The sequence below is a fragment of the Sceloporus occidentalis genome, unplaced genomic scaffold, assembly GCF_023333645.1.
Source record: "Sceloporus occidentalis isolate IW3139 unplaced genomic scaffold, rSceOcc1.0.p SCAF_12, whole genome shotgun sequence".
Taxonomy (NCBI): Eukaryota; Metazoa; Chordata; class Lepidosauria; order Squamata; family Phrynosomatidae; genus Sceloporus; species Sceloporus occidentalis.
This window is the reverse complement of record NW_028316992.1, coordinates 9381401-9398214: the sequence shown is the minus strand read 5'-3', so window position 1 is coordinate 9398214 and position 16814 is coordinate 9381401. Positions and strand designations below refer to the sequence as shown.

Below are 16814 nucleotides of genomic sequence, written 5' to 3'. Positions count from 1 at the left end.
GGCTCCATCCATGCCTCAGCTCCTGGACTTAAGGAGGAAGACTTATTTTATATGTGTGTTATGTATTTTGCTTTGTTAACTTTTACTGTTGTTATAATTACCATGTATTTTTTGTTGCGATTTGAACCTGTATTGGGGGACTGAGAAAGGGGTTAATTATAAATTCATTGGATTGTAATGTTTTTATTTTTTTGTTGATTGCTGTTGTATTTGTTAAATTTGTATTGTATTCTTAAATTGCTATTGTATTTGTTAAATTTGTTTGATTGCTATTTTATCTGTATTTGTATTTTACTGTAATTTTTATATTGTATTTCCCCACTGCTGTTAGCCGCCCAGATTCCCCGTGATTGGGTAGGATACAAATAAATTATATTATTATTATTATTATTATTATTATTATTATGCCACACCCCCTGGACCAGAAGCCCCGCCCCAGCACGCAGCCCCATCTCGAGGGGGCAGAAGCCCCACCCCCTGGCACGACCAGATAGCACTTGGATGGGAGAATTAACTAGGAATCATAGAATCTAGCTAGCCTGAATAAAGAGATCCCTCCCTCCATGCTAACTGTCATCCTTCAGCCTGAGAGGGAGTGAACAGGCAGGCCCAGATCCATCAGGGCTAGCCTGAAGGAAGAGAGCCTTCGCTCCATGCTAACTGACATCCTTCGGCCTGAGAGGGAGTGAACAGGCAGGCCCAGATCCATCAGGGCTAGCCTGAATGAAGTGAGCCCTCCCTCCATGCTAACTGACATCCTTCGGCCTGAGAGGGTGTGAACAGGCAGGCCCAGCTCCATCAGGGCTAGCCTGAATAAAGAGAGCCCTCCCTCCATGCTAAGATCCTTGGAAGTGTTCGGAAGACAACCTGCTCCCTCGATCCCTGTCCCTCATGGCTAGCGGCTCAGGGGGGACCGGTGGTAACCTCGTTGTTACACCGGATTATAAATACATCTCTGAGGGATGGGCAATTTCCATCCAGCTTGAAATTGGCCACTATAAAACCGCTGTTAAAAAAGCCCTCCCTCGGCCCCCTGGTGCATAGTAATTATCGGCCAGTCTCACTGCTGCCATTTTTGGGGAAGGTGATCGAGAGGGCGGTTGCAACCCAGCTTCAATTGATCTTGGATGAAACGGATTATCTGGATCCATTTCAAACTGGCTTTCGGGCGGGTTACGGGGTGGAGACAGCCATGGTCGCCTTGGTCGATGATCTCCGTCTGGGCATCGACAGGGGAAGCGTGTCCCTGTTGGTGCTCTTGGACATCTCAGCGGCTTTCGATACCATAGACCATGGTATCCTTCTGGAGCGCCTGGCAGAGGTGGGAATCGGGGGCACTGCGCTCCAGTGGTTCCGGTCCTACCTCTCTGGGAGGTTCCAGATGGTGCAGCTGGGAGACGTGTGCTCCGATAAGAGGGCCCTTACATCTGGGGTCCCTCAAGGAGCCATTTTGTCTCCCATGCTTTTTAACATTTACATGAAACCGCTGGGAGAGATCATCCGGAGACATGGGGCGCGGGGTTATCAGTACGCTGATGACACCCAAATAGTTTTCTCTATGTCTCCGACTGATGCAGTGACCGGGGATGGCATCTCTTCTCTCGTGGCCTGCCTGGAGTCAGTAATGGGTTGGATGAGGGAAAACCGACTCAGTCTGAATCCAGAGAAAACGGAGGTGCTCGTGATAGGTTCTCCTGGCCCGGGGATGGCGGTGGTTCCACCTGTCCTGAACGGGATCACGCTTCCCGTAAAGGACTCGGTACGCAGTCTGGGGGTGCTTCTTGACTCGTCGCTTCACCTTACATCTCAGGTGAATGTGACGGTCAGGAGCACCTGTTATCAGCTTCGGCTGATTCGCCAGCTGCGTCCCTACCTGGGCCAGAGGGACCTTGAAACGGTGGTATATGCTCTGGTAACCTCTCGTTTGGATTTCTGCAACACACTCTACATGGGGCAACCCTTGTACCATACCCGGAAGCTACAACTGGTACAGAATATGGCAGCCAGACTGGTCACTGGCACATCCAGGGCCAGTCATATAACACCTGTACTTAATGATCTGCATTGGCTACCCATTCGCTTCCGGGTGCAATACAAGGCGTTGGTTATAACCTACAAAGCCCTACATGGCTTGGGCCCAGGATACCTTGAGGACCGCCTCTCCCCATACAATCCGCCCCGCACACTCAGAACATCTGGGCAGCAGTTACTGAGGGTACCTGGGGCAAGACTAGCCTCCACTGCAAGGAGGACATTTACCATCTCGGCCCCGACCCTCTGGAATACGCTGCCCATAGAGCTCACCTCGGCTACCTCCCTAGCCCAATTCAGGAAGGATTTAAAAACCTTCCTGTTTAAGCGAGCGTTCCCCAATACGAGCTCTAGTTAGCCCCCCCCCCCCCCCCCGATAGCCAATGTTGAGCTGGCTAGTATCTGTTTTTAAGGTATATTTTAAATTGTTTTATCGTTTTTATATATTGTACATTGTATTTGTTACTATGCTGTGCACCGCCCTGATTGGAAGAAGGGTGGTATACAAATAAAGCATTTATTATTATTATTTTATTAATTGTAATCCTTCAGCCTGAGAGGGAGTGAACAGGCATGCCCAGATCCATCAGGGCTAGCCTGAATAAAGTGTGCCCTCCCTCCATGCTGTCATCCTTTGGCCTGCGAGGGAGAGAACAGGCAGGCCCAGATCCATCAGGGCTAGCCTGAATAAAGACAGCCCTCCCTCCATGCTAACTGACATTCTTCAGCCTGAGAGGGAGTGAACAGGCAGGCCCAGCTCCATCAGGGCTAGGCTGAAGAAAGAGAGCCCTCCCTGCAGTCCATCTACCTTGGTCCAGGCCTCAGAGAGAGAGAAGAACCACTGGACCTCATCTCCTTCCCCACCACCATTCCCTTCTCCTTTTGTGTCACATCTTTTTAGATTGTAAGCCTGAGGACAGGGAACAGTCTAATTAAAATAAGTTTGTAATCTGCTCTGAGAGCCTTTGGGGCTGAAGGGCAAGGTATAAATACAAAAAATAAATAAACAAATAAATACATATTTAAACAGGGCTATCTTCTCCAGGCTAAACATCCCCAGCTCCATTATTATTATTATTATTATCATTAACAACCTTTATTTATAAAGCGCTATAAATTTACACAGAACTGTACATACAATCTTTTTAATTGGATGGTTCCCTGTCCTCAGGCTTACAATCTAAAAAGACACGACACAAAGGGAGTGGTGGTGGGGAAGGGGCCTCTCTAGTAGGATAATACAAATAAAATACATAGCAATATAGGAAATGATTCTATAAAACAGACAACAAAAGAACATCAAATCCCTAAGTCGTTCCTCATAGGACATAGTTTCCAAAACCTTCACCATTTTAGTTGTCCTCCTTTGGACATGCTCCAGTTTCTCAACATCCTTTTTGAATTGTGGTGCAAAGAACTGGACACAGTAATCCAGGTGCGGACTGACCAGAGCAGAATAGAGTGGCACTATTACTTCCCTTGATCTAGACACTATACTTCTATTGATCCACTTTCCAGGAGGGAGGGGACTCCTCAAAGCCCTTTTTCCATTTGGATCCCGATTCCCTCCATGGCCATGTCTCCCTCCTGCCCTTTTTTCTTATACCCCCCCCCCCCCGGAAGTACCCAGGGAATCTCCTCAGGAGGAGGCAGGGAAGGAAAGAGGGAGAGGAGGCCTGGCAGGACCCTGCCTTTCTTTGGGGGAGAAGGGGGCATCCTTCCTTCTTATAACCCCCACTCCCCCAAGGGCTCCCCAGGAGACCCTCCAGCCATTCCTCCCAACGAACAAGGGCTCTCCACACTTCCCTCTCTCCCTCAGAAGAGACTGTGAAGGCAGCAATGGCTTCAGGTCTCAGACTGCACATGTGCACATACATCCCAAAGGCGCCTTCTGATCATGCACAGGGATCACCAGGGCCTTACTGCTGCTGCTGTTTATCCCACTGGCAGCCTTTGAGAGAAGGGAAGGAATGCGCCAGGGTTCAGCAGCCTCCCCTTCCTTCCTTTCTTCCTTCCTTCCTTCTTTTGAGGAGACTTTGAAGAGGCCGCAATGGAGCACAGGAAAGGCAGGAAAGGAAGGCTCTGTTCTTATGGCTGGGAATGGAGCTGAGGACTGAGAAGAAATGCCAGTTTTGTGCAAATTCACAACTTCTGTGCCTCAAAGAGTCCAGTGTGTTGAAATAGCAAAGAACTTTATTGAAAACACATATTCAGAAATTAGGTGTTTCGGCCAGAACTGCCCACTCAAAACCAAACAGTACATTAAAACTCCAAATCTGAAACTCCACCCTCTTCCAAACATAGCCCCCACCTCCAATTCCCACCATCTACCCCCCACTATTAACCAGCCCAACTTTGCCATCCTTCTCACACGCACAATCTCTCCCTGCCCCAGACATTCGAAGAAGCTAGCTCCCTTTCTGTTACTACCGGTCCCCAACTTTATAAATTTATAACCCAAAGCAATTATCTATACTAGTAGCAATTAAAACCTAAACTTAACAAAACATAACTTTAAAACATAAACAGACATATGGACAGAAAAACCGTACAAATAAAATCATAAGGGCTTTTTAGCACCTCTGGATTGAAAAAATATTTTGCATTTATTCTTTACAAAAAATAATGTTAGTTCACTGCTTGGATTTGTGTGGCTTCTCTCCTGTGTAGCCTCTCTGGTGATTGAATAGGCCTGACCTCCAAGAAAAGGATTTCCCACACTGCTGGCATTTGTATGGCTTCTCTCCAGTATGGATTCTCTGATGTGTCGTTAGGTGGGACTGCTGAGAAAAACATTTCCCACAATGTTGGCATTTGTATGGCTTCTCTCCTGTGTGGCCTCTCTCATGTCTCACTAGGTGTGACTTCGAATAAAAACATTTCCCACAATGCTGGCATTTGTATGGCTTCTCTCCTGTGTGGACTCTCTGATGTGTCACTAGGATTGACTTCAAATAAAAACATTTCCCACAATGCTGGCATTTGTATGGCTTCTCTCCTGTGTGGACTCTCTGATGTCTCACTAGGTTTGCCCTCTGAGAATAACAGTTCCCACAATGCTGGCATTTGTATGGCTTCTCTCCTGTGTGGACTCTCTGATGTGTCATTAGATATGACTTTAAAGAAAAACATTTCTCACAATGCTGGCATTTGTATGGCTTCTCTCCTGTGTGGACTCTCTGATGTGTCACTAGGATTGACTTCAAATAAAAACATTTCCCACAATGCTGGCATTTGTATGGCTTCTCTCCTGTGTGGACTCTCTGATGTGTCACTAGGATTGACTTCAAATAAAAACATTTCCCACAATGCTGGCATTTGTATGGCTTCTCTCCTGTGTGGACTCTCTGATGTCTCACTAGGATTGACTTCACATAAAAACATTTCCCACAATGCTGGCATTTGTATGGCTTCTCTCCTGTGTGGACTCTCTGATGTCTCACTAGGTTTGCCCTCTGAGAATAACAGTTCCCACAATGCTGGCATTTGTATGGCTTCTCTCCTGTGTGGACTCTCTGATGTCTCACTAGGATTGACTTCACATAAAAACATTTCCCACAATGCTGGCATTTGTATGGCTTCTCTCCTGTGTGGACTCTCTGATGTCTCACTAGGTTTGCCCTCTGAGAATAACAGTTCCCACAATGCTGGCATTTGTATGGCTTCTCTCCTGTGTGGACTCTCTGATGTGTCATTAGATATGACTTTAAAGAAAAACATTTCTCACAATGCTGGCATTTGTATGGCTTCTCTCCTGTGTGGACTCTCTGATGCATGACAAGGATCGACTTGTACACAAAATGTTTCCCACAATTCTGGCAGTTGTATGGCTTCTCTCCTGTGTGGACTCTCTGATGTCTCACTAGGACTGACTTCAAATAAAAACATTTCCCACAATGCTGGCATTTCTGTGGCTTCTTTTCGGTGTGGACTCTCTGATGTGTCACTAGGACTGACTTCAAATAAAAACATTTCCCACAATGCTGGCATTTGTATTGCTCCTCTGATGTGTGGACTCTCTCATGACTGACATGTTCTGCTGTAAAGAAAGATAATGACAGAAAATACTGAATATCAGAGTTAAGAGAAGAAAGTGTTAGACCAAGATTTAGCCCTATGTTCACACCTCCCTATTTGATATTAAATTAATAAAGTTAGGGTGGGTGACCTGAGCATGACCCTGTTGCAGATGCCCCAAATTCATGAAACGATTATATCCTTACTCACAGGAGCTGTTAAAGAAGAGATTGTGGGAGAACTACCTGGAGGTAATCAGTAGAATCAGATAGCCATACAGACTGTTGAAAAAAGATTCCTTTAAACATGTGTAAAAATATTTTGATTGAAAAGTGGCATCATATCCTGTGGGACGGGCAGAGAGAGCTGAGTCAGAGCACATGGCATGATGCAAGCTAACTGCAGAGGAGGCTTCATGCTGTGTGGCACCATGAAGTGAATCACAACCAAGACAGGATAAGGTCACATGTGGATTGCTGTGGATAGGATTGGAGTGGAGTTGTGTATACAAGAGATGGTGAATGTGACGGAAGTCAGAGAGGAGAGTTTGCAAATATTTTTATTATTTTGCAACTCAGAATAGAGAATTTCCAAAGATTCAGATGAAATCAACTGTGTCTGTGAATTATTTTTAATTGTGAAAAGTGGTCAGTGCATTGCCAAAACCTGTATGCGGAAATTTGTTTCCATACTCTGCTATGAGGACCGGTGTGCTAATCCCTTATGTCTGAGGTATTTGCACCAAGTACTCATTGCATTCAATTTGATTTTGGACCCTATTTTCCCCACCCAGGAAACATTCTAAAGCGATTTAAACCTTATAGAAAACTCAGGTTCTGCCCACTAGCAACAATTTCAGTATAAATATGCCAACTGGCTGTTCTTCAGCGTCACTCCAGTTGCAGACAGACACTCCGTTGGTTTACATTGCTAAACACCTCACTACACTTGCCAGCTCTACTTGCCATGGGAGTTACTGACTTCTCTCCCCATTCTGGACCCTCAGCAATTGGAATCAAGTTCCGTCTTGGTTGCGTATTCCCATTAGCAAAGCCTAACATCTATTCACCACTCCCACCTTTGTTACCTAGTTCATGTGTGTGCATGCATGTACAGTGCACCTGCGTCATACGCGGGCGCCTTACACAGATTTCAGCATACACTAAAAGCCACACTGGAAAAAGGGGTTCATGGCACCTGTGCCCGTGGCGGGTGTGCCGTTCCACCGTGCGGAGCCTCATTCATTTAAATAGGGCTCAAGAATACACAGAATTTCCCTAACACCGGGAGTGTGTGTGTGTGTCCGGAATGGGATGACTCCCTTGGTCACTGTTGCCTCAATCTCTCCTTTGAGCTAAGTATGAAATTCCCCTGAAAGAATAGCACTTGGAAGTGTCCTCCCCAGACTCCAGCATTTTGGGTAACAAAGGGCCTCTGGAATCAACCATGGAGCTAAGCAAGCTCAGGTTGGAAAAGAAACATTAGACAAAAAGGAATTTTTGTGTCACCCTTTCCTCTCTTCATAGACATTGCTCATAATTTCTAAATGGAACCCCTTCATATGTCTGAAAACAAGGACCTGAGCTGGTTCTCACCAGTTCAGTTCTTTAAATCTGTCAGGTTCGTGGCTGCCTCCCAATCCCCAAGGCCCCTCTCCTGGCCCTTTCCAGAGGTACCTTCCTCTTCGCAAAGAGCTAGGCAATCCTGGCTTTGCTCCTGACTTCCCCTTCTGGCTCCCATCTGCCAGATCCCCTTCCCTTTCTCCCTCCGCTCTAAAACCTTCCCTCTTGCCCATCTGCACCACTTCAGCATCTCATTTTCAGCATCTCTTCCTTGCCTTTCTATTTTTCACATTCCCTCCGTCTATCACAGACACACACCCATTTATGTGATGCATAAAAGGGACACTTTGAGGCCCATTTGTTGAGAAAGACAGGATAATCAAGATACAAATAACTCATTGGCAAAGGCAGAGCAAGGGGGCTGGGACATGGACTCCAGTTTTGGTGAGGGTCAAGCACCAGGGAGCAGCCTTAAAACAGCCTTAAAACCTCTATAATACAGACATGGGCTACTGATGGGGTTTGGAGGAGATCTCAGGGGCATCCCCACATTGTATTGCATGGGGGGGGGGGTGATGAAATAATATTGTGCTCCTCAACATCCTAAGCATCCCTTTGGGGAAGTGGAGGCCATTTTGCCACTGTTGGGCCCTCTCTGAGCCATTGCAGGACCAAGGGAGGTCTTTCCCCCAAGAAGACTCTCCAGACCCTTAAAAGGATGGAAGAGGGGACAAAAGAGGTAGGAAACTTGCTCAGGGATGTGCTGAGTACCATTTCGGTGTGAAATCATTAATCTCCATGGCTTCTTTCCACAAAATCCTAGAATTGGCAGTTTACGATGGGGTAATTAGGATCCTTGGAAACTGGAGAGCAATAATTCCTCACTGAACTACAGATTCAACTATTCTACAGGATGTTGCTATCACAATTAAACTATGTTTGAAAGGCTCTATGATTCCTAGTAGACTGCAAGTTGAACATGGGCCAACAGTGTGATGCGGCAGCTACAAAGGCCTGTGTGATTCTAGGCTGCATCAATACAAGAATAGTTTCTAGAATAGTTTCGGAGCCCTGGTGGCACAGTGGTTAAATGCCTGTACTGCAGCCATTCACTCAAAACCACAAGGTTGCGAGTTCAAGACCAGCAAAAGGGCCCAAGCTCGACTCAGGCTTGCATCCTTCCGAGGTCACTAAAATGAGTACCCAGACTGTTGGGGGCAAATTAGCTTACTTGCTAATTAGCTTACTTGCTGTTCACCGCTATGATCTTTGGAATAGCGGTATATAAATAAAACAAATTATTATTATTATTATTAGATCAAGGGAAGTAACAGTGTCACTCTGTTCTGCTTTGGTCAGGCCTCACTTGGAATAATCCTGTGTCCAGATCTGGGGCCCACAATTCAAAAAGGATGTTGACAAACTGGAGCATGTCCAGAGGAGGGCAACCAAAGTGGTGAAGAGTCTGGAAACCATCAAGCTCTATGAGGAGCAGCTTAGAGAGGTGGTTATGTTTAGCCTGGAGAAAAGAGGGTAAAGAGTGGCTATAATATCCATGTTTAAATATTTGAAAGGGTGTCATGTTGCGCAAGGAGCAGGCTTGCTTGCTGCTGCTACAGAGAAAAGGAGACACCACAATGGATGCAAGCCACAGGGAAAGAGGTTCCACCTAAACATTAGGAGGAACTTTGTGACAGTAAGAGCTCTTTGACAGTGGAATATACTCCCTTAGAGTTTGGTGGAGTCCTCTTCTTTGGAGGTCTTTAAATAGAGGCTGGATCTCTTGGAGGTGATTTGAATGTGTATTCCTGCATGGCAGAAGGAGGTTGAACTGGATGGTCCTTGTGCTCTATTCCAACTCTATGATTCTATAATTCCAGTGGAACCATAGCGATATAATAATATAGTATGAAAGGGCCCTCAGTCTTTATAGAAAGAGCAACGGATTCAGGTTCCTTACCTACAGAAGCCACATTCTCATAATTGTCCATCATTACATAATTGTACAAAAGCTTCTGTTTCTTTGTCAACAGATTCCATTCCTCTTTGCTGAAATATACTGCCACATCTGCAAAGGTCACCTGAAATAGAAAACAGCCCTCATCCAGAGAGTGACTAAGCAAAAGGGGAGGAAAGGACATGGTTCATCCAAATATTATTTCATCACTTCAGAATTCAGTCCAAGAAATAAACTTTAAATTCTGTCAGCAAGCAAAAAGCTACTGCCTCTGAGTTCAGTTTGTCTTGAATCCTTTCAAAATAATATAAAATATAATAAACAATATAATTTAGGCCATGGCTGGGATACTGAGGATGGATTAGGATACTGACTATCCCAACACATATAGTACATTTAGCCACAAAAGAATTATGGTGCATTTAGCCATTTCTCGCCAAATTTCAGAGGCAAGTGTCATTTTTAAAAAACAGTTCTGGGGAGCACTCTGGACTTGAGGGCCACTGGGACCACCCCCAGTTTCGATCCAGAGATGGTCTCCCATATCCCCAACATTTTACAGATGGGAAAAGTGGACAAGCAACACCAGAAGGTGGTGAGGATGGCCAAAGTTGTTTAGGAGGAAGATCACACAAGCTAGGAAGGGCACAGCAGTTTGCTTTTGCCTCAGCCTCCTGGCAAGGGAAGACCCTGGCAACTTCTCTCCTCTCCTCTCCTCTCCTCCCTTTTGAGTTGATGCAGTGCAAACTCCTTGGAAGTCACTTAGCAGCAACCCAAGAGAGCTGAGGAGAAGGGGGGAAAGTGGGAGGAAGAGAGAGAAACTGGGACATTTTCAAAAGCCCCTGAAAAGTGAGGTGACAGAGGATTAACCAGGACTTTCTCTGCCAAATTAGGACAATATATGTTCTCCATTTGCTTTCATGAGCTGCCCCAGCAGTGACACAAATGAAACTAATAGTCAGGATGTCAACTCACCAAAGAATTGTTGTACTTGGACAGCCTCTTTCTCTTGGAGCCCAACTCCCTCTGCTTGGCCTCTGTTTTGGCCATTAGGTGGGCAATGGGGTCCTGGTGGCCTTGCACTTGGGTCTCTTTCAGCAAAATATGCCCCAAAGCTGTGTACAAGGAGGCTGAGGAGAAGTTCCTGAGAAAAGAGACTAGGGTTAGGCTTGATTTGTCAAGAAACCCTGCATCTTTCAAAGACACAGAGAACAGCATTCTGCTGGTGAGATACGCAGGTGACATATGCCTCCTTTGGGCCAATGCAGAGGTGGGCATCCCCTTCCTCCCCCTGCACCAAACAAAGCCCCCTGGACCTAGCATAGATTCACTGCAGCTCCCCTACACAACAGATACTTTATGTTAAAACGCTTTTGACGTTGCTATGTTGCACAACACATGAGGCAACACGTTAACGTATGGCGCCAGATTCTCCACCTTGACTGTAGTCAGTAGCTTGTGAGCTGGAGAAACACCTGTTGCTTTCTCAATGAGCAAAGAGACACTGAAATCTTCTCCTCTCAGATGAGGCTTTTATTCATATAAGAATTCATATACATTGACACCATCCACCATCCACACCAGTAACAACCCACTCTGAGGCACACACTGTCTCACTCTTCCTCAGTGACAGTTGTGAATGACAGTTGACGGTTGCATCAACATTCCAATGATGCACTGTTTAAATGCTGACACATGTAACTGCCACTAGAGGTGTCAATGACTTCCACAACAGCTCCACCTAGTGGCCACATCCATGTCATCTCCTCAGACCTGTTTACCATGGTCCTGACACTCCATACCTTGTGAGAGTGGTGGGTGATCAGGGGATGGGGAATTGGAGAGGACCCTGGCTATGTCCCTGTAGCTAGATGTGAAATGCGTGCATCATCTGCTGAAACCTCCAGAGGTCCCCAGTAGCCATGAGAGGAAAATGCCTTCATTTTGATTCTGGCTAGAGAAACACAGCTGGATGCTTCTCCAATGCCTCGCACCCAACACTCTCATCAGGCACGGAATGGCCATGCGGGAGGGCTTCCACAACTCTGTGGAAGTACCTGGGTCAGTGAATGGCCAGTTGTAGCCTCATTCCACCCAGAGCAACACTGGAGAATGGAGGTTCTGCTGGGTCAGGCTGTCTGGCCTGGTGGACCCTCATTCTCCCAGTGGCCGAACCAGTTGCCCTCCATCCCCCAGGGAGGCCTCCGGTCAGGCAGGGCAGGAAAAGAGCTCTCTCTTTTCAGGTTGCTCCCCTCCCATGCTATCCAGCCCTCCTCCCAGGATCGGGGGGCACCAAAGGATTGAGCTGATGGAAAGGGAGCACCCAGTTGCCATGGCAGCCTTCTGCATGCAGAGATATCATCATTCTGAGAGTGTCTCTGCCCATGTGGAGAGTGCCCATTTTCCACACTCTTCTCTGCTCATCTTTGCTTGGGAATATCCTGTTCAAGCCACATACAAGCCTAAATCCTAGCCTGTATTGTATCCTATGCTTAGTCCTAATCAGATTAGAATCACTGAATCAGTTGAATTTACCTATAGATTGACTCACCAGTCACTTATGGGTTCAGTGGGTCTACTCTAAGGTTAACCAACAGGATTCAGGCCCTCTCAGATGTTAATTGCAGGAATGCAAGTTTTTCATGCTGTGTCATCATCACTGATGAAAATGTGACTTCTCTTTCATGCAGTGGAGGAGGAGGAGGACCTGTTTTCTGTCCCATGAAGAGAAGTTCTAGTTCCTGGACTGGATAAGACCTGCAGCACTTTATGGATCTCATCCATGGCCTCCCCTCATCCTGCCCACTCCCCATGTAAGACAGTGGTGAAAATAAGTATTTCAGTTTTACAAATGAGACCATTTCTCTGAGCTTAACTGCTGTATTTATGTGTCAGTCATAGCAGGAGCATGAGGTGTGCCTCTCCTCTCTCTGTTTCCTGAAGCCACACAGAAATTGATGCATGAACATTTGTGTGCTTTGTGTCTGAATGGACCTATTGTCAAAATCACTTCTACTTCACCTTGTGTATTCTTAAAAAGTATGCACACTGCTGAATATGTTACACTTAATGCAACATAAGTCCATAAATGTATAGGTTTGTTTGTTTTTTTATGAATAGTGTTTATTTGCTTTTCAACATATAACATATAACAATTACAGACAAACAAACTGTGAACTTTCCATAACCATAAATAGACATGAAAACATCCCTATACATGTGCTATACCTCACTTACTATCTTAAAAAGACAAGACTAATAGGAATAACTCACATATACTTCCTAAAGGACCTATCTTTATAAAAACATATAACACAAAAAGAAATATGACTTCCTCCTACTTGGAAAACCTTTCATATTTATTCTATTTAAGTAAATGTTTTATCCTTCTACCTTGATTACTTCTTACTTTACATTACCTTATTTCACCTAGATTCATGAGTTATTTTAACTTAATTATATTCCCTGGACCTTCCTTTGCTGATTTCCTTGAGTAAACAGTTATTTTTACCAGGTTTGGGATACCTAACATTATTAATCAACTTCTGCTTTCTACCCATACATTTCACGCTTCCACTTTGTATACCATATATTTTTCAGATGTTATTCTGACAGACGACCCTTTACTTCCTGATTATAACATCTTTCCAATGTTTTTCTAAAGAATCATAAAATACATTCCAACCTTTTTTAACACTTGCTTCAGTTTTCCCTTTCATCCAACATGTCATCACATCCATCTCCGCCATCTCAAACACTTCAACTAACCATTGTTCTATGGTTGGGCTTCCTCTGTTTTCCAGGTTCTAGCAAGTACTATCCTGGCACATGTTAAGAAATAAAAATGTAGTTTCCCATAGGGTTTTTCCCCATCTTGCTATCTATCATTCCTAACAAAAAGGTTTCTGGAGAGAAGGCAATTTCTATTGTTAAATTCGTTACCAAAATTTTGAATATATGTAACCAATATTTTTTGTTTCTGGACAAGTCCACCAAAGACAAAAATAGGAACCTGTAATGTAGGAGCATTTCCAACACTTGGGTTTGGTATTCTTGTACCTATGGGCAATTCTCTGAGGTGGCAAGTGTAGTGAAGGACTCACCCAGGTGGAGAGAGATGAAGGGGCTAAGGGCAGCCAGGTGGTAATGGATGAGGGGGAGAGGAGACCCGGGGCAGAGCCGGTGGGAGGGGAAGAGAAAGCCCTGGAGGGTATAAAAGAGGAAGGGTCGAGGCATGTGGGGAGGAAGGGATGATGCGGAAGAGCTGGCCGGGCAGCCGCGGCTGAGCTAGGGAAAGGACAGGCAGTAAGGAGCCCAAGGAGGGACGGCGTCCCGGTGTCTCTGCAGAGAAGGCCATCTGGTCGGAGATGGGGACCCCACAAGGAGGTATGGCTGCAGAACCCCAGGGAGGAAGGGGACTTTGCCTACTCTGACACCAAGGAGTGGTCTACAAGGGGCCTTCAAGACTTGGAGGACGAATGGTGGGATCCCAAGGGGGAACATTGGGAGACAGGCCCAGCACTGAAGGAGAGGGAAAAAGCTGAGATAGAGCCCCTAGAGAAGTATCTAGGGGGCTATAGGGCCAAAGGGCACAACGCCGAACTTGCAGGCCCCACCACGGAGGGAGAAGGAATGGAGGAGTAGCCGACGACACGAGTCGGGCCCGCAACCCAGTGTTCAGTTTGGATTTTGGATCAGAGGTTTTGCTTTGTGTTAGGGTTGAGGCACTGTTCCTATTAAAAGTTATTGTTTCTGCCGCACGGGCTGTGTAAGTTTGTTGCGCACGTGGAGTGTGCTAGAGAGGAGGAGCCTACAACCCTGCATTATGCAGCCCGTGGCACGGACCCCTCCCACAGCAAGTGCCATCTATATGTCATTTTATAAACACTTTCTTTCAAATCTTGGCTTACAGTACAGTTCATTCTCCTACTCCATGTCTTCTCCCACTGTTTGTAGTCCAGGTTATGTCCTATATTCAGTGCCATTTCACCATTATTATCTCCTCTTCTGTATCCCCCATTTCAACAAAATTTTCTAACATTTAGAAACCATTTTCCCTTCTTTTTTCTACAATTTCATTCCGTTCCGATTTTGCATTTTGTATTCCTCCTAATTTCACATCTATTTTAAACCTCTCCCTCATTTGACGATAGAGATACCAGTGACAATCTAGGCCAGATTCTATAAGTTCTTCTTGTGTTTTGACCTCTAGTTTTCCTTGCGATTCTTTAGTACTTCCTTGTATCTTAACCATTTAGTTTTCTGGATACTTTTCCTCCCAAAAAGAGCCTCATGCGGCGAATACCATAAAGATATTTGGGGACATATTCTACACTTGTTTTCCCTCCCAGATCTTCAATAGAGCTTTTCTTACAAAATGGTTTGTGCTTTCTTTATAAACTTTCTCTTTACTGGCTTGTTTGCTTGTACAAAATTCCTTTGTTTTAGATATCTAAGTTGATTCTGTATTTCCATTGCTTTTTCTGTATAGGTTTACGAGGAAAGATTGCATCTTGGATTATGTTCATTTTTGAGATATGTAAATTCATTTTATAAACCCACTGAAACAAATATCTTAAAAAGCTCTAGTAAACAACACGGACACACACAGTCCCCACACAAAGGACTCACTGGCGCACTGTGTGTCTGGGGTCTGGAAATCTCACTTCCACCTTCTGGGAAGACAATGCTGCCAGAGACTGAATTTGGGGCTTTATGCCTGCAAAGCATGGGCTCACTCTCTCAGCTGCAACCCTTCCACACAATCCTGGACTGAAACATTGAGACAGCGCCAGGAATAAAGACCTACCTTCAGTATAGACCCTGATTCCTGCAGCCCCAGAAAGGGCTCTCCTGCAGTCCTTTATGGCCGGAGCGTCCCCGGGTCAGAGGCCGTCTCTTCAGCCGTAGAGAAGGGTTGCTCTGAGTGCGAAGGAGGAGGAGGTCCACAGGGCTGAGGGAGAGAAGGCAATGGGGGAAAAGTCAGTGCCAATTGCCATGGAGGGCAGAAGGTGATGCCTAGGAAACTCCTCTGAGTCCCAGCCATTCTAGGAATGAGTGGCAGGAGTTAGTCCAGGGGGCTGAGGGGGTCTCCTTTCCCAAAGGAGGAGGCAAGGACCGGTGGGGCCCTCCCCAGCTAGAGACCAAAGGGAGGGTCTCTTTCCCCACCTCTCTCTCCCAGCCCCCAAAGCCCAGCCTCCCACTGGCCCTGAGCCCCTTGCCTCCCCTTCCTCAGACCCCCACAGCCCCCTTCCTTCCTTCCTTCCTTCCTTCCTTCCTTCCTTCCTTCCTTCCTTCCCCCCAAAATGTAGGGCCAGAGGCACAAAGGGACACACTTCCTTCCTTTTGGCCCAAGGAGCCTGGCCTCCTTCTCGGTCTGGAGCCTCAGGGAGAAAAAAGGGAGTCTCTCGGTTCCCAAAATGGAGGATGAAAGGGCCCCAAAGTCAGAAGGGACCCCAAACAGGATTTCTGAACCTAAACAACACAGAAAGGTTTTCCTGATGGCACCCGATGGCTCTGAGAACACAAAAAGCCCCCAGACAGGATTTCCAAACCTTAACAACACCTAAACATTTTCCTGATTCTATAGAAAGGAGGAACCTGATCCCCTCCTTAATTACAATCAGTAGTGAAAGGTATTAATATTGATATCAAGAGTGCCCATCGTCCACAACCCAGCTCAGGTCTTGACCGCTCAGGGAGGCCAGTCCAGCTGCAGGTGGTCCTCCATACGTCCTCCTTTCCTTCTGCATTCCTCCTCTTTTCCCCAGCATCAGCTCCTTTCTCAAGAAGGCTGCATCTGCACTATAGAAAAAAGGCACTTTGACACCACTTTAACCGCTCAGTGCTATGGAATCCTGGGATTTTACCTTTGGACCCTTAGCCTTCTCTCCCAGAGAGCTCTCATGCCACAAAAAACTACAAATCCCAGGATTCCATAGGATAGAACCAGGAGAGTTAAAGTGGTTTCGAACTGGATTATGCAGATATAGCCTAAGTCAGTTGTAAAAGGATAGAAGCAGCCAAGTCGAATTTTTATCCTGTTAAAAATGGGTTTGCTTTATTAAAATATGAGCAGTTTGTTGTCCTGTCTAATCCTTATTCTTCATTTCTTGTTTGTTTGTATGTTTGTATGTATCATTCTTGGTAATATGAGATGGTCTGGTCTTCCACCTTCCTTCTTGCCTGAAAATCTATTAATAAGAAACTGGGGGAGAGTTTTAAAAACTCCCATAGGAGCTACTTTT

At 45.7% G+C, this 16814-nt stretch overlaps 1 protein-coding gene across 1 annotated transcript; it reads right to left on the bottom strand.

Moving 5' to 3' along the window:
• Nucleotides 1–4397: 4397 nt before the first annotated feature.
• LOC149305247 (uncharacterized) lies at nt 4398–15502 on the bottom strand. Its single transcript, XM_089477967.1, has 4 exons — nt 15377–15502; nt 10543–10711; nt 9571–9691; nt 4398–6070 (listed from the first exon to the last, which is right to left on the bottom strand). The coding sequence occupies exons 2-4, from the start codon at nt 10615–10617 to the stop codon at nt 4665–4667; spliced, it is 1602 nt and encodes a 533-aa protein (XP_089334093.1). The 5' UTR covers nt 10618–10711; nt 15377–15502; the 3' UTR covers nt 4398–4664.
• Nucleotides 15503–16814: the final 1312 nt, after the last annotated feature.

Coding starts and splice junctions, on each gene's coding strand:
- LOC149305247 (XM_089477967.1), bottom strand. CDS start 10,617: ATGGCCAAAACAGAGGCCAAGCAGAGGGAGTTGGGCTCCAAGAGAAAG. Junction 9,692..10,542: donor CCAAGTACAACAATTCTTTG/GTGAGTTGACAT, acceptor TTTCTATTTCAG/GTGACCTTTGCAGATGTGGC. Junction 6,071..9,570: donor TGAGAATGTGGCTTCTGTAG/GTAAGGAACCTG, acceptor CTTTCTTTACAG/CAGAACATGTCAGTCATGAG.